At 41.2% G+C, this 24,178-nt stretch overlaps 1 protein-coding gene across 1 annotated transcript; it reads left to right on the forward strand.

Annotated features, from left to right (window-relative positions):
- Positions 1-1,367: 1,367 nt before the first annotated feature.
- Positions 1,368-15,102, forward strand: LOC142662184 (ATP-sensitive inward rectifier potassium channel 11-like). The gene is made up of 2 exons (XM_075840218.1): positions 1,368-1,516; positions 10,193-15,102. The coding sequence occupies exon 2, from the start codon at positions 10,244-10,246 to the stop codon at positions 11,432-11,434; it is 1,191 nt and encodes a 396-aa protein (XP_075696333.1). The 5' UTR covers positions 1,368-1,516; positions 10,193-10,243; the 3' UTR covers positions 11,435-15,102.
- The last annotated feature ends 9,076 nt before the right edge of the window (positions 15,103-24,178 follow it).

Genomic DNA, 24,178 nt, shown 5'->3' on the forward strand with positions numbered 1-24,178 from the left:
CTAATAAAGGCAATTTAAAATGTGAAAAGTTAACAAAAAGGGATAAAATCCCACATGATAAAAGCTAGACAGCATCATAAACATATGTGGATATAATATACGTAACAGTTTATTAATAGATCCGTGGCTCAGTGTTTGTTGTAATTATTATTATTATTATGAGGCAGCATGGTGGCTCAGTGATTATTATGAGGCAGCATGGTGGCTCAGTGATTATTATTAGGCAACATGGTGGCTCAGTGGTTATTATTAGGCAACATGGTGGCTCAGTGGTTATTATCAATATTATTATTATTAGGCTGCATTTTGTCTCAGTGATTATTATTATTATTATGCAGCATGGTGGCTCAGTAGTTGTAATTTATATAATATTATTTATATTATTATTATTATTATTACTAGGCAGCATGGTGGCTCAGTCTTTGTAAAATATATATTATTATTATTAGGCAGCATAGTAATTATTCTTATTAATCCTATTATTCAGCATGGGAGCTCAGTAGTTAGCATTGTTGCCTTGCAACTCTGGGTTTGTGGGTTTTAGGCCTCATGCACACGACCGTAGCCGTGTGCACGGCCGTGATTTTCGGGTCGGGCGGCTGCTGACTGTCAGCGGACTGTCAGCCGCGGGCCGCCCGCAAATCGTACGACATGCACATGGCCGCCGTCATTGTTTTCAATGAGCCCGGACCGCAGAAGATGTCCGTAATAGGACATGCCCGTTCTTTCTGCGGTGCGGTTTCCCGGGCCATGCACGAACCGTAAAAACTACGGTCGTGTGCATGGCCCCATAGAAAAGAATGGGGCCGCAATTCTCCCGTGGATTTTCGGGGGAATTGCGGCCGCAAAAACACGTTCGTGTGCATGGGGCCTAAATCCAACCAAAGGCAACATTTCATAAACATACTGACAGGTTAATTGACATCCTATGAAATTGGTCCTAGTTCGTGTCTAAGATAGGGAAATTAGATAATAAGCCTAAATGTGGACAGGGACTGATGTGAGTGATGACAATTTCTGAACAGCGCTGTGGAATATGTTGGCGCTATATAAACAATGTATAATAAATGACATTATTTTAAATGTACTTTTGCACCGTTATTGATAATATTGCCAGATCATCCATCTTTTCATGCACCCTATTAGCAAAATGTTTCTATTGAGTCAATGTGAAATGTATCATTGCATTGAATCATGAATTGTAATATTTGTGCAGCTATTGAGTATTATTGCACCATATGGGGTATGGGACATAAAGTGTGGGGGCAGCGCCATCCCCGCACATTACACCTGCACTGTACCAGCCCACGTCCCTATCATGACATCATGTGTCATATGAGAACAACCCATGCACTGAGCCAATCACAGGGTGCAGCCACCGAGACTACACAGCACCGGTAACATCACAGCCTCAAATTGCTTCCATAGACTATACCATTCTTCATTGATAAAAGGGGAGAAGCCTCCAAAACCCAAGTCATCACTGAATGTCTGCAGGATTTCCTTAGGGGACCAAGTAAGTAAATCACTTGCATGAGCTGGATTTTATTTAGCCCCTTATCTAGCCCGGATTCTTGTTTCCAAGTCTTGCATCTCAGTTAATAATTGATGGCAGTGGCGAGGCCCAGTGTAACTGCACCCCAGCAGCGGATATAAAAGAGACAAATGAAAGAGCAGAGCTTAGTGCAAATGGCATGATTTAACCCTTTACCATCCATTTGACGCTGTCCCTGGTGCTGGAACCAGACAGGTCATTCATATGTTGAATGCTGATCCTGATCGGTACTGACTGACCCATTTATCCTGCCAGTAGTGTGACATGAGATGCCAGTCCTGTCCGATACATAAGAACCCACAGCTTGTCCTATACCCAATTGTATTATCATTTTAAATATGGTTAGTCTATAGCTCCGCAGTCCGGCTGATGTGAGACTACAAGTCCCAGCATACCCTGACAGGCGCTGGGGGTTCTAGTCCCACAACAGATGAAGAGTCACAGGTTGAAGACCTGATAGTTTATAGGTCAAACTTGTCCTTTGCACCAATATCAAATCATTTAATACAAAATAATTTTAGTATAATATTATATGGGTGTGTTAAAATGGTTTTTGGAATCTATATAAAATGATCTTGTAAATGATTATTAGAGAAAAAATTAGTTGTTTTCAAAAACGGATTTTTTTTTTAAAAAACGTATGGAAAATATATTCATGCTAGTTAGTGCGTCTAGTCATTTCTGTTGCTTGGTTAAAATATGAAGTACAGTAGATTTATTTATTTCCGGAGATATTTGTTCTTCCTTGCTTGAAAAAAGTCTCCAACCAGTGTTCTGAGACATTTTTAAATCTGACGTCACATATTTTTTGTCTGGTTTCCGCACACTTAAAATCTAAAATTTACAGTACGATACATCTGTACGGGGTTTGGAAAACGTCGCACAGAATTCAGGACATGCTGCAGTTTTTCAAATCTCCACTATGTCAATTATATTGTGGAAAAGCCGCAGAAAGGTGAATGCTAAGGCGAAATCCGTAGCAAAATACACATGCAGATTTTGACGCGGAATCGCCGTGGTCTCGATGCGGATTTATGGCAAAATCTGTGGCAGAAAATCTCTACATCTGGACTTACCCTAAGGCCCTAAGGCCTTGTACACACAGTGCAGATTTGATGCAGATTTTGCATGCATTTTTTTACGCCCAAACCAGAATTGGATCCGTGAGAGGAGACACTGTTAGGGTATGTGCACACGCTAGCTGGCTTTTACGGCTGAAATGACAGACTGTTTTCAGGAGAAAACAGCTGCCTCGTTTCAGACGTAAATGCTCCTCCTCACATTTTGCGAGGCTTCTCTGACAGCCGTAAATTTTGAGCTGTGCTTCATTGAGTTCAATGAAGAACGGCTCAAATTACGTCTGAAAGAAGTGTCCTGCATATAATGTATATAAGTGTCCTGCATATAATGTATATAAGTGTCCTGCATATAATGTATATAAGTGTCCTGCATATAATGTATATAAGTGTCCTGCATATAATGTATATAAGTGTCCTGCATATAATGTATATAAGTGTCCTGCATATAATTTATATAAGTGTCCTGCATATAATGCATATAAGTGTCCTGCATATAATGTATATAAGTGTCCTGCATATAATTTATATAAGTGTCCCGCATATAATGTATATAAGTGTCCCGCATATAATGTATATAAGTGTCCCGCATATAATGCATATAAGTGTCCTGCATATAATGTATATAAGTGTCCTGCATATAATTTATATAAGTGTCCCGCATATAATGTATATAAGTGTCCCGCATATAATGCATATAAGTGTCCTGCATATAATGTATATAAGTGTCCTGCATATAATGTATATAAGTGTCCTGCATATAATGCATATAAGTGTCCCGCATATAATGTATATAAGTGTCCTGCATATAATGTATATAAGTGTCCCGCATATAATGCATATAAGTGTCCCGCATATAATGTATATAAGTGTCCTGCATATAATGTATATAAGTGTCCCGCATATAATGTATATAAGTGTCCCGCATATAATGTATAGAAGTGTCCTGCATATAATGTATATAAGTGTCTTGCATATAATGTATATAAGTGCCCTGCATATAATGTATATAAGTGTCCTGCATATAATGTATATAAGTGTCCCGCATATAATGTATAGAAGTGTCCTGCATATAATGTATATAAGTGTCCTGTATATAATGTATATAAGTGTCCTGCACATAATGTATATAAGTGTCCTGCATATAATGTATATAAGTGTCCTGCATATAATGTATATAAGTGTCCTGCATATAATGTATATAAGTGTCCTGCATATAATGTATATAAGTGTCCTGCATATAATGTATATATGTGCCCTGCATATAATGTATATAAGTGTCCTGCATATAATATATATAAGTGTCCCACATATAATGTATATAAGTGTCCCGCATATAATGTATATAAGTGTCCCGCATATAATGTATATAAGTGTACCACATATAATGTATATAAGTGTCCTGCATGTAATGTATATAAGTGTCCCGCATATAATGTATATAAGTGTCCTGCATGTAATGTATATAAGTGTCCTGCATATAATGTATATAAGTGCCCCGCATATAATGTATATAAGTGTACCACATATAATGTATATAAGTGTCCTGCATGTAATGTATATAAGTGTCCCGCATATAATGTATATAAGTGTTCTGCATATAATGTATATAAGTGTGCCGCATATAATGTATATAAGTGTCCCGCATATGATGTATATAAGTGTCCCGCATATAATGTATATAAGTGTCCTGCATATAATGTATATAAGTGTCCCGCATATAATGTATATAAGTGTCCTGCATATAATGTATATAAGTGTCCTGCATATAATGTATATAAGTGTCCTGCATATTAATGTATATAAGTGTCCTGCATATAATGTATATAAGTGTCCTGCATATAATGTATATAAGTGTCCTGCATATAATGTATATAAGTGTCCTGCATATAATGTATATGTGTCCTGCATATAATGTATATAAGTGTCCTGCATATAATGTATATAAGTGTCCCGCATATAATGTATATAAGTGTCCTGCATATAATGTATATAAGTGTCCTGCATATAATGTATATAAGTGTCCCGCATATAATGTATATAAGTGTCCCGCATATAATGTATATAAGTGTCCCGCATATAATGTATATAAGTGTCCCGCATATAATGTATATAAGTGTCCCGCATATAATGTATATAAGTGTCCTGCATATAATGTATATGTGTCCTGCATATAATGTATATAAGTGTCCCGCATATAATGTATATAAGTGTCCCGCATATAATGTATATAAGTGTCCTGCATATAATGTATATAAGTGTCCCGCATATAATGTATATAAGTGTCCTGCATATAATGTATATAAGTGTCCCGCATATAATGTATATAAGTGCCCCGCATATAATGTATATAAGTGTCCCGCATATAATGTATATAAGTGTCCTGCATATAATGTATATAAGTATCCTGCATATAATGTATATAAGTGTCCCGCATATAATGTATAGAAGTGTCCCGCATATAATGTATATAAGTGTCCTGCATATAATGTATATAAGTGTCCCGCATATAATGTATAGAAGTGTCCCGCATATAATGTATAGAAGTGTCCTGCATATAATGTATATAAGTGTCCTGCATATAATGTATATAAGTGTCCTGCATATAATGTATATAAGTGTCCCGCATATAATGTATATAAGTGTCCTGCATATAATGTATATAAGTGTCCTGCATATAATGTATATAAGTGTCCTGCATATAATGTATATAAGTGTCCTGCATATAATGTATATAAGTGTCCTGCATATAATGTATATAAGTGTCCCGCATATAATGTATATAAGTGTCCCGCATATAATGTATATAAGTGTCCTGCATATAATGTATATAAGTGTCCCGCATATAATGTATATAAGTGTCCCGCATATAATGTATATAAGTGTCCCGCATATAATGTATATAAGTGTCCCGCATATAATGTATATAAGTGTCCCGCATATAATGTATATAAGTGTCCCGCATATAATGTATATAAGTGTCCCGCATATAATGTATATAAGTGTCCCGCATATAATGTATATAAGTGTCCCGCATATAATGTATATAAGTGTCCCGCATATAATGTATATAAGTGTCCCGCATATAATGTATATAAGTGTCCCGCATATAATGTATATAAGTGTCCCGCATATAATGTATATAAGTGTCCCGCATATAATGTATATAAGTGTCCCGCATATAATGTATATAAGTGTCCCGCATATAATGTATATAAGTGTCCCGCATATAATGTATATAAGTGTCCCGCATATAATGTATATAAGTGTCCCGCATATAATGTATATAAGTGTCCCGCATATAATGTATATAAGTGTCCCGCATATAATGTATATAAGTGTCCTGCATATAATGTATATAAGTGTCCTGCATATAATGTATGGAAGTGTCCTGCATATAATGTATATAAGTGTCCCGCATATAATGTATATAAGTGTCCTGCATATAATGTATATAAGTGTCCCGCATATAATGTATATAAGTGTCCCGCATATAATGTATATAAGTGTCCTGCATATAATGTATATAAGTGTCCTGCATATAATGTATGGAAGTGTCCTGCATATAATGTATATAAGTGTCCTGCATATAATGTATATAAGTGTCCCGCATATAATGTATATAAGTGTCCTGCATATAATGTATATGTGTCCTGCATATAATGTATATAAGTGTCCCGCATATAATGTATATAAGTGTCCTGCATATAATGTATATAAGTGTCCCGCATATAATGTATATGTGTCCTGCATATAATGTATATAAGTGTCCTGCACTTCTTTTGACGAGGCTGTATTTTTACGCGTCGTCGTTTGACAGCTGTCAAACGACGACTCGTAAATTACAGGTTGTCTGCACAGTACGTCGGCAAACCCATTCAAATGAATGGGCAGATGTTTGCTGACGTATTGGAGCCTTATTTTCAGGCGTAAAACGAGGCATAATACGCCTCGTTTACGTCGGAAAATAGGTCGTGTGAACCCAGCCTAAGGCCTTTCTTTAAATAGTTAGTCTATTTAGGTTCCGTTCCTGGTTATTGCGTAAAAATACATGCAAAATCTGCATAAAATCTGTACTGTGTGTACAAGGCCTTATGGTAAAATTAAAATTACACACAGCAGATTTATGGCAGAAATGTCTGCGATTGTCCCATATATGTCCCATTTTAGTAAATTCTGCAACAAATCTACCGTAGTAGTGTTTAAAAATCTGCAGCATGCTCTGATTTCCGCACAGATTTATTCTGCACCGTGTGAATGGGGTTTTCAAAAAAATCATTCACCTGTATTGTACTGTAAATTGGCACAAATTTTTGATGCGGAATCCTAAAACAGTAATCATATTGGCACACTGGGTCAGCTGGTATTTCAGAGTGCAGGAGACTCAAAATGGTGCCAATCTGGCATAGACTAAAAACAATGTCAGGTCGAAAAAATGTTTAGAATCAGGTTACACTCCGCTTATTTATTTTCTAACACATTCATATGTGTCAGAAAAAGTATTACAGGAACTTCATAGATATGGCATCGGGCCGGAACACCTTGTTTTTCAATGTATTTACACCAGAAAACTTATACAAATACATTGATAATTCTACCCCATTGTGTTTAATTTGTTATGGAGTCTCCCTTTAAAGAGGTTTTCACATCTTAGACATTTATGGCATATTTGTAGGAGATGCCATAAATGTCCGACAGATATCTGTCCCACCTCTGGGACCCGCTCCTATCTCTAGAACGGGGCACCCTAACTCCAGTCTTACCTTGTCCGGCTCCCACTTCTCCCCTGCCACTGTCTAAGGCCCCATGCACACAAACGTATTTTTTCCCTCCCGTAAATACTGGCGTAAATACGAGTCCTTGGTCACACGTATTCGACCCGTATTGCACCAGTATTTACGGACTTGTGCCCGTAAATACGGGTCCGGTGTCACCAGTATTCCACCCGTATTTACGGGCACGTTTTCGTTGCAAAATTACACTGCACTAATCGGCGGCCCCTTCTCTCTATCAGTGCAGGATAGAGAGAAGGGGCAGCCCTTTCCGAGGTAAAAGTAAAAGAAATTCATACTTACCCGGCCATTGTCTTGGTGACGCGTCCCTCTTTCGACATCCAGCCCGACCTCCCTGGATGACGCATCAGTCCATGTGACCGCTAAAGGCCGGACTGGAGGAAGAAGCAGGGAGTTCTGGGTAAGTATGAGCTTCTATTTTTTTTACACGTTGATTTATATTGTGATTGGTAGTCACTGTCCCTGGTGCAGAAAGATCTACTGCCAATCAGTTAACTCTTTCAGCACCCTGGACAGTGACTATCCACTGATGTCGCCTAGCAACGCTCCCGTAATTACGGGTGCACACACGTAGTCACCCGTAATTACGGGAGCCCCATAGACTTCTATGGGCCTGCCGTGCCGTAATTACGGCCTAAAATAGGACATGTTCTATATTTTTCAACGGCCCGGGCACCTTCCCGTAAGCATACGGGGAGGTACCCATGGCCAATATAAGTCTATGGTTCCGTAAGTACGGGCCATAATTACGGCCCCGTGATTACAGGCGTTTTTACGTTCGTGTGCATGGGGCCTGATGACGTGATTGGGAGTACGGAAACAGTGTATGCTACATTGTTTCTGTAACTTCCATAGAAGTAAATAGCAGTTCCGAAAAAAGCGTAGCACAGTGAGCTACGCTGTTTCCTTAGTCCTGACCACCTCCTCAAATGGTGGCCCGGGGAGCAACGGGAGGCAGTCAAAATAGGACAAGGGTCCGGGGGCGCTGTTCTAGAGATTCATGCGGGTCCTAGAGGTGGAACACACATTTGTCAAATATTTATAGCATATCCTGTGCATATGCCATAAATGTCCAGGATGGGAAAACCCCTTTACCTATTTTTTGAGCACCTATTTATTGCAACAATTTTATTCAATGGATCTGATTAAAAATAAAAAATAAACTCTATCCAAAATGCTAACTTTCCTCTACTACTCTGTTATTTTATTTTATCCCAGGTTTACTTGTGAAATCATCACTCATCCTATATTACAGTAACAGGTATTACAACAATGGTGACAACCACCTATTGTTTCACTGCATAGTGTCCATTACTGACATGACCAGATATTATTATATTCTGGCCATCTCTGACAGCATATATGTCATCAATGCCTGGTGGGTGGAATCTGACCAATGAGACCCCCACAGATCTCTAGAGTACAATGGCTCTGGCCCCTTCGACCAGACTGTGTGCAGATAATAGTAAGTCAGGACTGGCACTTCAAAAATGTCATTTTACATAGACCCATAGTTCTACGGATCAGTGGGGGTCCCGTCTGTTGGACTTCCACCCATCAGACATTGATGACATAATCTATTAATGGTGGTAAAACACCTTTAATGGGGTTGTACAGTTTAAAAAACCCATTTCCACACACCCTTATAGGGAATTCTGAGTTAATAGATGGTTATCCACTATTCAGGACTCTCATCTCATGGGCAGAGTATAGAACAGTTGAAAAGAGCGTTCTCGTTCTGGAGGACCTATCCAGTTCTGCATTACACAGACAAACCTTTGATTTAAATTGGCACTATGTAATACTTTATTTTCCCTGTGGTGGCGCTGCAGGGAAATTGAACACATACTCCCAGGTTTCCCCACAGATTACAGCTGATCACTGGGGTTCCAGGAGGTGGACACTTTGTGATCTTCTTATTGTTGAGAGACCTTTCTAACAAGTAGGGATTGTCCAAAGTGGAGAACCCTTTAAAGTTTTTGATGGAGATTGGTCATCCTAACTTCTCCAATCCTACCCAAGTGTTCCTTAGGGTATGTTCACACGAGGGCGTCCGTTACGGCTGAAATTACGGGGATGTTTCAGCCTGAAAACATCCCCTTAATTTCAGCCGTAACGGCATGTGCAGGCGCTTGAACGGCGCGTCCATTACGGACGTAATTGGCGCTGCTATTCATTGGAGTCAATGAATAACGGCTCCAATTACGGCCAAAGAAGTGACAGGTCACTTCTTTGACGCGGGCGTCTATTTACGCGCCGTCTTTTGACAGCGGCGCGTAAATTACGCCTCGTGTGAACAGACAAACGTCTGCCCATTGCTTTCAATGGGCAGATGTTTGTCAACGCTATTGAGGTACTATTTTCAGACGTAATTCGGGGCAAAAACGCCCGAATTACGTCCGTAAATAGGCCGTGTGAACATACCCTAAGTGGAGAGCTCCCATTTCCATGACTGGGTGATAGGGAGTGAGTTTCAAGATGGGATCCTTTAGGTTATGGATCAAGATAGGGAAGTGAATTATATTTAGTAACTCAAAGCCATTTTATTCATGTTCATTGTAAATAGTTTTTTAAACTGTAGAAATTAATAATCTCTTATGTTTTATCTGTCTTATGAAATGGAGTGAAACCATAGCAGATGTCTGGTTGTCCTTTATGGTGTATTGCACATGTGCCTCTTTAGATAAGTTAGGAAATAGGCTTATTGTTCTTTGTACCAGACACCTGAGAGGTATTCATAATACAATGAATCTTCCTTTTTTTTGCAGATGAATTGCCAATTCTCAATAAGGTAATACAATTTATTGAACTATATAAACATGCTGGCTCGGAAGGGGCTAATCCATGATGAGTTCTTGATAACTCGGCTTGCAGAAGATAAAGCTGACCATCTTCAATACAAGACGAAACCCAGAAAAGCACGCTTTGTGTCGAAAAATGGTGCCTGTAATGTGGCCCATAAGAATATTCGAGAGCAAGGACGTTTCCTTCAGGATATCTTCACCACCATGGTAGACCTGAAGTGGTGGCATAGCTTAGTTATCTTCACAATGACATTTATCTGCAGCTGGATGCTGTTTGCTATGGCCTGGTGGCTTATCGCCTTTGCACATGGAGATCTTGACCCCAAACGTAGCTCCTCTATACCATGCGTCACGAACATCCAGTCTTTCACTTCAGCATTCCTCTTCTCTATTGAGGTCCAGGTGACCATTGGCTTTGGAGGTCGTATGGTCACAGAGCAATGCCCTTTGGCTATAATAGTCCTCATAATCCAGAACATATCTGGGTTAATCATCAATGCTGTCATGCTGGGATGCATCTTCATGAAGACTGCTCAAGCAAACCGCAGAGCGGAGACCCTAATCTTCAGTAAGAATGCTGTCATAGCCTGCAGGGATGGCAAGTATCGCTTTATGTTCCGAGTGGGTGACTTACGTAAGAGTATGATTATTAGTGCTTCAATTAAAATTCAAGTAGTCAAGAAGACCACAACAGATGAGGGAGAGGTCATTCCCATTTCTCAGGTAGATATCCAGGTGGAGAACCCAGTGGGAACAAATTCCATTTTCTTGGTGTCACCTCTTATTATAAGTCATACAATTGATGAGAGAAGCCCTCTTTTTCATTTCTCTGCCTATGACCTTGGCGACCAAGATTTGGAGGTGGTAGCAATCCTTGAAGGGGTAGTAGAGACAACAGGAATAACTACTCAGGCAAGGACATCCTACGTGCCTGAAGAAATCCGCTGGGGCCATCGTTTTCTTCCTATTATCACAGAAGAAGAAGGCATGTATTCTGTGGACTATTCCAAATTCGGAAAAACAGTTAAAGTACATGGACCTCAGTGCAGCGCTAAAGACCTGATGGAAGGCAGGTATAATCCACTTTCTGGTGGTCAGCCTTCGAGAACAGTGAAGAAAAGGAAAGTTGACAACCAGCAAGCATTACTAATGGAAAAGAAAATGGCTACATATACAAAATCCAATGATTCTTCATCTGATTCCTAGTGTTTGTCTTTTTACTGCTTATATCAGGATGCAAAATTACAGCAGAAAAGAGAATATTTTTGTAATAATGGAACTTTTTGCGGAGCGGCCAACATTTTGTAGGCTAAGTTATTGGTACTGGGAATGGAACTGACATATCTAAGTCAGTTTATTTTTAAAAATGGCTAAGGCCATGTTCACATCTCGTTTTTACCCATACGTCTAGTGTGTAGCTTGGGAACGCTCCCAATGTATATGGTAGATGTGTCCATAGGGCTCCATTAGCCCGACGGAGGCCAAAGAGCCAAAAGATGATGTAAGGTGATGTAAGCCACTCTATGGCAGGTGTCACAGGCATCCGTATACATCATAGCCTTTTCAATAGCTTTTCATGACGTATGTATTAAACAGATACAATAATAGTCTATGGGTGATGAATGTATGTGACGGATGACTAATAGTGGTATCCACTACCTATAGGCTGTAATGGTATGTCATGAAAAGGGTCATGAGAGTTCATGATATATCCATTAGACGGATTCCATGGGTGATGGATGCTACTGTTAGGAGTCTACATTTAACGTATAGCTCATGAGCTTTTCCTGTCATATATGTTAAACGTAGGGGGCCTAATACCGGTTATTAATTATATACCTTTTTTTACTTTGTATGAATATTATAATGCATAGTCTAATTGAAGTAGACATCTTTTTCACCCAAAAATGATGGCCAGGTTGATGGTCTAGCTACACAAGCCAGTTTTGCGATTTATTTATTTTTTACTTTGGTTTTGCGCAAATTGCAGCAAAGCCACCATGTGTAAATTCACCCCAGTAAGTGTGAGACGTGACTTCACACTGAATGTTATTTGCAATTTAGCCTCAGACAGACAATTACTGTAATCCCGTTAGTATCACCCACCACAACCATCGCTCTTGGACAGGACAGCAGTGTGCGCATATCCAGCTGCTGAATGTGAATCTCTGGCTTTCTATTGCCTTGCCCGCTGCCATCTCCCGCCGGCGCCAATCCCACACTTGGCCTAGTCCTGATGCTGCTGATGTTCCTAGGGATAAAAGGGCCTGGCAAATGGGTAATATCCAATCCAAATAGAAAGTAACCGAACTACAAACGCACTCTTATTATGCAACAATACCTGAACTTGCTATTGTGGGTAAAAAAAAATTACTTGCAATCAGAACCGGAAATGTAGTTTCAGGCTTTGGACCTTCAATGTCAATCGATCATACAGTATTTCAGTATAGAAATAAGGTATTAAAAAGGTAACAGCGTTGCTTCCGTTGAGGGGTTCCATCGGAGCTTTCCGTCAGGGGAACCCCTCAACGGAAAGGCAAATGGAAACCTTAGCTTCCATTTGCATCACTGTTGATCTCAACGGGGATGGAAATTTTGCTAATAGTTTCCATTTGTCACCGTTGTGAAAGTGTTCCGTTGTTTTGATGGAATCAATACGTTTCCGTCACCATTGAGATCAATGGTGATGCAAATGGAAGCTAAGGTTTCCGTTTGCCTTTCCGTTGAGGGGTTCCCCCAACGGAATGCTCTGACGGAACCCCTCAATTGAAAGTCAATGCTGATGTGAACACCGCCTTACAATTCTTCTGGTAGGCCTCATTGATGGCAGGGTGGAAGCAACCATTTCATGGACTGAACCAGTTAAATTAAATAACAGTCCACTCAAATGACATCATCTGATGTTTCATGGTCATTATGTAATCCGGCCCACAAAATGGCTCCTTCCACTGCGCTTGTTTCACTGATCCGGTAAAGGCATTTGCTGAAAATTTACAGGTTACATAATTTGTAGCAGTTGCAGAAATGTCTGTTTTTCTTGACTGCTTAGCTGTAATATCCACATTCACTTGAAATGAATTTAACGCAGATCATCTGGAGGAAGAAAGGATTTTAATTTTTAAGTCATAGAGTAAAATATAAGGGACATTCCGGAAAAAACGTATGGTAAATGCAGTGCCTGAGGGAGCGGAGCATGACACAGGTATTTAAAGAGTGCCATAAAGGGAATCCCTGTGTCATGCACCACCCCCCAGGCCCTGGAGTTTAGTTTCAGTAGTGTGATTTTACTATTAGCTCTCATTGTCTCGCTTATTGCCTCGTTCTCCGTTGCATTCTGAACACAATTGAGCTTAAGAAAGTGTTTCTCACCCTTAATTTTTTATTTTGATAAAAACCTGATTAAATGGATTCTCTATTTTTATAAAATGTGCCCAATGGACAGCAATAAAGATGTAGTCAAACGTCCTAATGAACAATTTCCCTACTCCTATAGTGCAGCTTGCACAGGGGACATGGTGGAATTGTAGGAAAGCAAAGCCTGAGTTAAAGGGGTTATCCCACCATTAAATATCATATCTATTGTATAGATCATAAAAAATTACCAATGTTTGCCATTTACATGCTGTGAAAAACCAAAACGATCTTGTGAAGAGTTATGACACTTACTTGCATAGTATGGCACCACTTGGTGTTCAAAGTGTATAGCAATGTGCAAGTCCACCTCATCATCTGAGTGCTGGTGGACATGCCTTCTCAGTCACTCACCCCACAGCCAGGTCTCAACATAGTGATCCTCTGTTCACTGCTGAGCAGCCAATCGAAATATCTTTCTGCCCTGCTTGTCAGGGAAGTAGCAGATACTCTGCAGTACTATGGCAGTATAGGTATGAAGACTCCTTCTGCAGGAAAAGTAAGAAGGGAATACACCATCAGCGACCAGAGGGGGAAGAAGTCTGATTCCGCTCCCCTAGCAGCGCCAAGAGGGAAACACAGTAGCAAAAAAAATTATGAAAAAGTTACAGCAAAGTACTTTCACTGACCAATAACGTAACATATTTTCCCACAGCTAAATTAATTTTACCTTTCACTGAAAAACACTTGAACTGGGGTTATCGTAGTCTAAAACATTACCTATAATATTTCATTTTAGCAAAGTGACTAAAGCCGGAGCAACATTTAATAAAATAAATATCGATATATGCAATACATGCAACCGCACGCTAATTAGTATCGGTAACAAAGAACGTGGGTTATTTCCGGAGACCAATGTCGGTACCTTACTAGACGCCTTCGTTTCCAATAAATTTTGTTGGAAATCGATTAGTATTGTTTCACTACAACTTACTTTAAAACATATTTTATTGCATTTTGGTATTAAACTGGTTAACAGTATAGCCCCCTTTAAGCTGTTAGTTCTGTTAGCTGTCTGTTTCCAAGGGCAACCAGCTGAATTTTGAACGTAGTTTTGTAAATGAATGAAGAAAGTTGGTACAAAATTCTATAGCAACCACAGTGACATTTAATGTTCCCAGTGCAGTTTAGATAATGAAATCAAAACTCGGATTGATTGGTTGCTATGAGCAACAAAGACATTTTGAGACCCATCTCATCAAAGACAACACCTTTCATATGGATGCTGTCACCCCCGGTAAACAACTGATTTTGCCAGTGGAAGCCATGGCCAGCCAGACATTAGCAGTAGCATTCCAGTAATATTTTAGTGTTACATGGCTGCCATTCAAAAAGAGTGGCTCTCCTTTTGGGCTCATAGAGGGGAGTCCCGAACCGGGGGCCCTATCTATGACATACATATGCCCTAATAGGGGTTTTCTTCATGCGACAACCCCTTAGGCTGGGTTCACACGACCATGTTACGTCCGTAAAGTACGGAACGAATTTCGGCCGGAAGACCCGGACCGAACACACTGCAGGGGGCCGGGCTCCTAGCATCATAGTGATGTACGACGCTAGGAGTCCCTGCCTCTGCGTGGAACTACTGTCCCGTACTGTAATCATAATTACAGTACGGGACAGTTGTCCTGCAGCGAGGCAGGGACTCCTAGAATCGTACATCACTATGATGCTAGGAGCCCGGCCCCCTGCAGTGTGTTCGGTCCGGGTCTTCCGGCCGAAATACGTTCCGTACTTTACGGACGTAACATGGTCGTGTGAACGCAGCCTTAAGTGAAAAAATGTCGATAAACATTTGATGCATATTAATTAGATATGCCATCAATATCTGATCAGTAGGGGTCTGACCACTGGAACCCCCACTGACGATCAGATGGAAAGAGCTGTGGCCCCTTCAGCCTTTGTACGGAACAGCTCCACTCCAGACTAGAGGCTCTGTTGGGAACTGCAGCATAGCCACATTCAAGAGAATGTATATTGCTGTAAAACCCCTTTAATACACAAAGTGATAATACAAAAAAAATATATATTTTTTGCAATAACTGCGTCAGCAATTGTCCGATTAGATTGCTCTGTGTGAACAAGACTTTAGCATCGTAATATGTTGAATTTCTCCCATTGCTCAATGGATCTACTCTCTTACAAAACCATAGAAACCAATAAGCAATTAACGTTTACACGTCTCGCACAAACGAGACACGGAATGTAAACGTCTAATTGGTTGTCATGGTTTTCCTGCAGGTTTCCCCCAAAATTCAATGTAAGAAAATTGTCCCTTTGTGTTTTACATTTACATTCCTTCCATAATTTGCCTTCACAGACAGAGGTTTTATTATAGGTTGTGAGTGCTTTTATTGCTTCCTAGTCATTTTATACAATAATATATTATCATTTAAAGGACAGGTTCAAAGTCCTTTCATATCAGTAACTACCTCATGTGCTCTGCCAGCTTGAATGCCTTCCTTTTCAGCTTTGATCATGCTTTGGGTAGGATTTTTATATGGACAAATGTAAAAAAAAAATAAAAAAATTGCATGGCGTTCATAGAATGTGGACATGTTTCCAGTGACCAAATAAAATGACCCATGTTAGAACAATGATTGTACAGTCTGAGTAATATCTATTTTTACTGTAACAATTTATCAATTCTAGGACAGTACAAGCAAAAAGGGGTGGGGCTTAGTTATGCATGGGAGGGTCTAAACCCGGTATTGGTATAGACATGGTGGCACATGGTGGGTTCAGATATTGTCACACAAATTTTTGTGATATTTGCTTATCTATGGCTGCTCTTAGACCCAGTAACCAATCAACCATTTCCTTTGATATATTTTATACAATCTATACTTCTGAGCCAGTGCCAGATAGAGGACAGGATGAATGCCACTCTCCATTGCCAAAGCAAGAACAATTTGTTAAGTTTTATAATTTTGATTTCGTGGTGGCTAAAGGGGGGCGTGATCTGCCAGGGGACTTTGCTCTATGATGTTTATAGGATAGAGGTTGTTGTCGTAAGATAGCCCCTTTAACCACTCTATGATTTAAGACTAGGATTGGCATCTTTTAAATAAATTATTATTATTATTTTTTTAATTAGCTAATCACATGGGTAATTACACATGGTTATTAATCATATATTTTGGTCACTTGTAGATCTTACACAGAAAGGTTTTTTTTTTTACTTTAAAGCTTTTGGAATTATCACACAGGACCCAATGACATTACAGGAGGGATGATTGAACTAAACATGTGTTTAAAGGGGTTCTACAGGGTTAGAAAAATGTAGCTGCTTTCTTCCAAAAACAGCGCCACACCTGTCCACAGATTGTGTGTGGTATTGCAACTCAGTTCCATTCACTTCAATAGAGCCGAGCTGCAATACCAAACACAACCTATGATAGGTGTTTCTGAAAGTAAGTATCAATATATTTATATTTATTGAATTTTTTTGGATAGTGTTTTCTCTATTCATGAAGATAAACATACACTATATGGACAAAAATATTGGGACACCTCTTGAATTCAGGTGTTTAAACGCTATATAAACCTTTGAAAGGCAATTTTATATATAGTTTTTATTAAAAATCTTTTTATTTAAAAAAAACAAAAAACAGCAGCTCTGCATTCTCTATACAGAGCAGCTGTATCGTTCGCTAAATCCTGTTGCTGTCAGGTCCACAGGACTGACGGGTTCAGTGAAAGCGTATCCTGCGTGCTCATAACTTAGATGTTCATGACCACATTGAACCCGTCAGGTCCGTGGGACTGACGGATTCAGGTCTTAGCGAACGATACAGCTGCTGTGTATAGAGAATACAGAGTAGCTGTATATCAAAGAGTAAAAATAATTTTTAATAAAAATTATTTCAAAAGTTACTCCAAACACACTGACTGACATTTGGATTTTTAAAACAATGCCTTTTATAGGTTTGCATAGCCTTTAATTCACTTCCATTACCACAGGTGTATAAAAACCAGCAATAGCCATGCAGTCACCTTTACAAACATTAGTGATAGAATGGGTCGTTGTAAAGAGCTCATTGAATTCCAGCGTGGTCCTGTAATAGGACAAGTCAGTTTGTGAAATGTCTTCCCTCCTGGATATTCCACGATCAACTGTAAGTGGTATGACAAAGTGGAAGCGTTTAGGAACCACTGCAACTCAGCCATGAAGTGCAGACCATGTAAAGTTACAGAGCGCGGACGCAGGGTGCTGAGGCGCATAATTTATAAAAGTCGCTAAAGCTCTGCTGACTCAATAACTGGAGGGTCCAAACCTCCTCTGGCATTAACATCCCCACAAAAACTGTGCCCGGGAGCTTCATTGCATGGGTTTCCATGGCTGAGCAGCTGCATGCCAGCCTCACATCACCAAGCACATTGCCAAGCGTAGGATGGAGTGGTGTAAAGCACGCCACCACTGGAATCTGGAGCAGGGGAAACGTGTTCTGTGGAATGATGAATCACGCTTCTTTATCTGGCAGTCTGATAGACGGGGGCGTTAAAAGTGGGGTCTTAAAAGATCATGGGCACAAGCCCCAAGACATACTGTATACCCTCCTTCAAAGATAGATAGATAGATAGATAGATAGATAGATAGATAGATAGATAGATAGATAGATAGATAGATAGATAGATAGATAGATAGATAGATAGATAGATAGATTTTCTTTGGTGCCTGAAACGTATTCATAGTAGACCTGTCCCCAAATAATTTGCCCTGTCATAAAAACGAATCTATGTAAGATAGTAGGCCTCTAAATAATACAGTCACAAAGTTACCATGTAAAACCACTATAGAAGGGCCAAATAATTACCACCACATATTGACTGAGTAATACCCTCATACTGTTACTGAATAAAAACCACTAAACAAAGACCAATATTACCAACATATAGTGGAAGATGCCAGTTATACACAGGAGCTCTGCAGACGATATAAGTGATTACAGCACGTTTATATCCAGTGACTCACAGGTGATGTTTTCTCTGATTAGAGTTGTTCACTTTGCCATTTTTTCTCCATCTGGCCCAGACCACTGTGACGACTTATTCCAGCCACGACGAGTCTCTGCAGAATTTGACCTTCAGACATGTTGGTTTCTCGCTTTTCCAGCATCCTCCCTGTCATGTACGTGGCTATGGGCCGTCAGGTTCACTCTCCTCCTGACGGCCTCAGCCATGGGTCTGTGAGCGCTGGCCCCAGTCTCCTCTTCAGGAGATGCCAGCGCTCACTTCCACTCACCTCGGCCGGGTCCCGTAGGGTGCTTGCGCACGCTCGTGCCCGCTCTTAAAGGGGCAGCATGCGCACCGGACATTAATGTGTAATCAGCCCATGTGTGCCCTGGACTATAAGAGGGGCCCAGCCCCTTGCTTCGATGCCTGAGCGTTGTTTCTCGTATCCTAGTTTGTCTAAGCAAATGGTCTCCTCAGTTTCTTCCTGGCACGAAGGTCTGGCTGTCCTCCAGGAATATTCGACTGAGGGTGCCATCGTACAAATTTGCTCCCAGGTTCCTCGGGCCCTTCGAGATCCTGCAGCAGATCAACCCTGTCGCCTACAAGCTTCGGCTGCCTTCTACCCTCAGGATCCCCAACTCCTTCCATGTCCCTCTCCTGAAACCAGTGGTTCTGAACCGCTTTACCAAGACTCCTAGCCCTGCGGTTGCTTCCAGCGGCCCTTCAGACACCTTCGAGGTTAAGGAAATCGTGGACAAGAGAGTGGTTGGAAAGACTTTTTATTTGGTGGATTGGAGGGGGTTTGGTCCTGAAGAGAGGTCCTGGGAGCCAGAGGAGAACCTCAATGCTCCTACCCTTCTGAAGAAGTTTCTCTCTTGCTCTGATCCCAAGAAGAAGGGGCGTAAGAAGGGGGATACTGTAATGTTCGTGGCTGTGGGCTGTCAGGTTCACTCTCCTCCTGACGGCCGCAGCCATAGGTCTGCGAGCGCTGGCCCCAGTCTCTTCCTCAGGGGACGTCAGCGCTCACTTACACTCACCTCGGCCGGGTCCCGTAGGGTGCGCGCGCACACTCGTGCCCGCTCTTAAAGGGGCAGCGCGCACCGGACTTTAATGTGTAATCAGCCCATAATAATAATACCACACACTGTAAAACACCACATACACACAGCCCCCTGTACATAGTGCCACACACAGCCCCCTGTACATAGTGCCACACACAGTCCCCTGTACATAGTGCCACAAACAGTCCCCTGTACATAGTGCCACACACAGTCCCCTGTACATAGTGCCACACAGCCCCTGTGGATATTACACCCCCCCATAGATAGCGCCACACAGAGCCCCTGTACATAGTGCCACACACAGCCCCTGTACATAGTGCCACACACAGCCCCTGTGGATATTACACCCCCCCCATAGATAGCGCCACACACAGCCCCCTGTACATAGTGCCACACACAGCACCCTGTAGATATTACGCCCCCCCCATAGATAGCACCACACACATCCCCCTGTACATAGTGCCACACACAGCCCCTGTACATAGTGCCACACACAGCCCCCTGTACATAGTGCCACACACAGCCCCCTGTACATAGTGCCACACACAGCCCCTGTGGATATTGCACCCGCCCATACATAGCGCCACACACAGCCCCCTGAAGATATCACACATCCCCCCCATAGAGAGCGTTACACACAGCCCCCTATAGATACAAATGAATATCCCCCCCAAACGGAAATCTTTAGCAAAGTTTCCATCACCATTGAGATCAATGGTGATGCAAACGGAAGCTAAGGTTTCCATTTGCCTTTCCGTTGAGGGGTTAACCAGACGGAAACCCTCAACGGAAGGGCGGCGTTGATGTGAAGAGGACCCATGTGCATGTGTGATACTGTTTGTTGGACCCTGTATCTAAGCCTAATGTAGGCTTAGATACAGGGTCCAGCAGACAGTATTCTTATGCAGTATAAGCTGGGCCCTGTATCTAAGCCTAACACACTTTAGGCTTAGATACAGGCTTTAAAGGTTTAAACATTGATGGCCTACCTTCAGTATAGGCCATCAATAGCTGATGGGTTGGGGTCAGATACCCGGGAACCCCGCTAATCAGCTGTTTTGAAGGGGTTGCAGCCGCTCGTACGAGTGCTGCTTCCCCTTCATTTCCCTCACTTGCTCACACTGTGAATCGCTGACACGTCCGTGTCGGCGATTCAGTGTGAGAAAGTGACCGGAATGAAGGGGAAGTAGCGCTCGTACGAGCGGCTGCAACCCCTTCAAAACAGCTGATTTGTGGGGGTCCCGGGTGTCTGACCCCAACCCATCAGCAAAACAATAAAACTAAACTTACCTCCTCTTCGGCCGCAGGTCCTCACTGCATCAACTGTCGGGACGCTGTGCGCGGCGCATAGCATCGTGACGTTATGCGCTGCGCACAGCGCTGTGACGTCACAACATCCGATGCGCTCCAGGAAGAGGAGGGGTAAGTACTGTCAGTTACTATAGTAACAGGGGCCCGTGTAGTTTATTACATAGGCCCCTGTTACTATAGTAACTTTTCATTGATGTGTGAATGTGGCTGCCGCTAGCACCGGGGCCCCCTCCGGTGCTAGCGACGCCACACCGGGCATGAGGGGGGCCGTTCGATCATGGGTGGTTCGGACGGCCATGGGCCCCCCGAACCGCCCTAATGATAATCCGCCACTGCTAGGATGTCATCCATATATCTATACCAGCAGGCAACATAGACCACATGTTACCCCCACCATCCCAGATGCAGGCAGGCGTCCCCTGAACCTGGCGATAGTATTTACCATTGAAGGAGAAACAATTGTAATTCAAAACGAATTCCAACATTTCAATTACAAATTCGTTCTGGTGTGCCCAGTCACCACCCGTCCCTTACGAAAGGACCCTGAGGCTTTCAGGCCAGATTCATGGGGGATTGAGGTATATAAGGATTCAACGTCCAAGCCTACTAATAAGAAGTCAGACTCAAAACGTAAGTCATTGATTTAGAATCCACAATCCAGTATCCAGAACCAACGATGGAAGTTGGCGGACGAATGGTTTGAGTTTTTCACCCACATACTTCCCAAGGTGATCAGTAGGGCACCCAACCCCGGAGATTATAGGTCGCCCCGGTGGTAGCTCCATCTCATGGGATATATAGACACATGTACTCGCATGATAGCTTGGTTTGGACAATGTTTCCCTGAAAAAGTCTATTTAATATTTGATTTACGTATGGAGTAGTATTACATCCTTAAAATGGACACTATATACAGTATGTGGATACCTGGATGGCCAGGATGGCTCTGAGGAAGTCCCGGAGGGGATGAAATGCGTTAGCCAATCAAATTGTTACCTGACACGTGCGTGTTTGACGTCACACGCCGTGCATCAGCTCTGGAGCTGATTCCATGCTGGGTCATGGTAATCCGGACTTGCCTTGTACCCAAAGCTATGGTATGCGGGTATATATAGACTAAGCCACGAGGTCTGGGCTGGATCATGCTGTTCTGTGAGCAGTGCCAAGAACTTACATGTGCACGGTGGCTCAGTGGTTAGCACTGTTGCCTTGCAGCGCTGGGGTCCTGGGTTCACATCCAACCAAGGACATGGTATGGAGTTTGTATGTTCTCCCTGTGTTTGCGTGGGTTTCCTCTGGGTACTCCAGTTTCCTCCCACACCCCAAAAAAAACATATCAGTAGGGAATTTAGATTGTGAGCCGCAATGGGGACAGTAAAAAAAAAGAGGACCTCTGTACAGCACTGCATAATATGTTGGCACTATATAAGTAACTGAAATTAACTAGTTTTGAAGGACGCAACTTTGTACCTTAAGCCTTGCGATATGGGTGGATGTATACCTAGCCATGTGGTTTGAGTTGGATCATGCTGTTTTGTTTGGGGAGCCAAGTTCATCTCTCTCCTTCAAAAAATTCTGTTTAGAATAACGTGAGCTGCCTATCAAGGGATTGCTGTTCCTCTCTACTCCGGCACATACAAACAAGCTCTTTGTACCATCACCGATGGACGACTAATCGGTCAAATATAAGATCTTCTCAACATTTCTATTAATGGGGCCCCTTGATTACGTCTACAAATAGATGAGTACTACTGGATCCATGTGCATATATTATATATATTGTATTCAAACTATCTTGGAGCTCTGCTTAATATTGTGTAATATCTACATATATAAATCGACATCCTTGCTTTTTTGGATTTAGTAGTATCTATTGTGTTATACCCATCTTTTCAGCTGACCTTTTGTGTTTTTTTAACCAATTCAATTGTCATTAATAGATCCTTTTTCCTTATATTTTGAGTGTTATATTTCATTGAAGGAAACGGTATCTATTACACCTTTTAGTTAATAAATATTTGGTATTTCTTTTGATACTAATTTACTTTACCTAGAGTGTGCTGGTTTTGTCCAATTATCTTTATTGTTTTGGTTTTGTCATTTATCATATTTTGGACGGCACCGTGCATAATAGTTTTGCATTTTTATAGGTTATTTAATTGGATAATTATTATATTTACCTTATAATTTCATAGTATATCTTTATAGTAATCTGAGTTTTTCTTATAAGGAGCTTCAAATCCCATGCATAGTTAAATTATACAATTCTGGCTGCCTGCGGTCACCACTAGGGGGTTAAGAGGCTTACTGTATACTGTTTTATTATAATATACAGTATATAAGCAGTAGGCAGCTCCCCCTAGTGATGGCTTTAGGCAGTCAGTATTTTATCATTTATCTCTGTTTATTTTAAACTTATTTTACTGTCTGGACTTGAGGATTTTGCTGCAGATCAGCAGGTAATCCGCAGCAAAATCCGCAACAAATCCGTGCACTTCCTGCAGCAGAAATTCACCTCTTGCTGACTTAAAAATCTGCACCACTGGTCAATTTCTGCGCGCATAATTTCGGCGGCATGTGGATGAAATTTGTTTAAATCTCATCCACTTTGATGCTACTGTATTCAGCTTTCCATATGCAAATCTGGACAGAAAATCTGCAGAAAATCCGCTACATGTGAACATAGCCTAAGGTTGAATTCACAATTTTGTTGTATAATCCGTTACTCTGATCCATTTTTAGATTATAATAAGGATAAAAACGGAGCCGTTAAAAATCCCATAGAAATCAAACGAATGGATGCAAACGGATTACAATCTGTTTGTATCCGCTTTACATTGACACCAATAATAAAAATAATAAATCCATAAGACATCTGTTTTTTTTGGGTGGAGAAGAAGTCCTGTACTCTGCACTTTTATCACAGTCAAAAAAACGAAGGACTAAGGCTCAGTTCACACTACCGTTACTATACATTTACCTCTCTTCCATCAGAGGAACAAAGGATCGATACATTAAACAAAAAGCAAAGGTTCTGTTAGAATTACCATTGAAGCAAAAGTTCTGCAGACTGCACTTTTGTTTCCGTTCAAAAAAACGGAAACCTAGCGAACGGAGACAAACGGAAAGCAACTGATACAAAAGAATTACCATTGAAATCAATGGTAATTCTAACGAAACCGTTTCTTTCCGTTTAATGTTTTGATCCTCT

This window comes from Rhinoderma darwinii, chromosome 10 (assembly GCF_050947455.1).
Source record: "Rhinoderma darwinii isolate aRhiDar2 chromosome 10, aRhiDar2.hap1, whole genome shotgun sequence".
Classification (NCBI taxonomy): Eukaryota; Metazoa; Chordata; class Amphibia; order Anura; family Rhinodermatidae; genus Rhinoderma; species Rhinoderma darwinii.

Coding starts and splice junctions, on each gene's coding strand:
- LOC142662184 (XM_075840218.1), top strand. CDS start 10,244: ATGCTGGCTCGGAAGGGGCTAATCCATGATGAGTTCTTGATAACTCGG.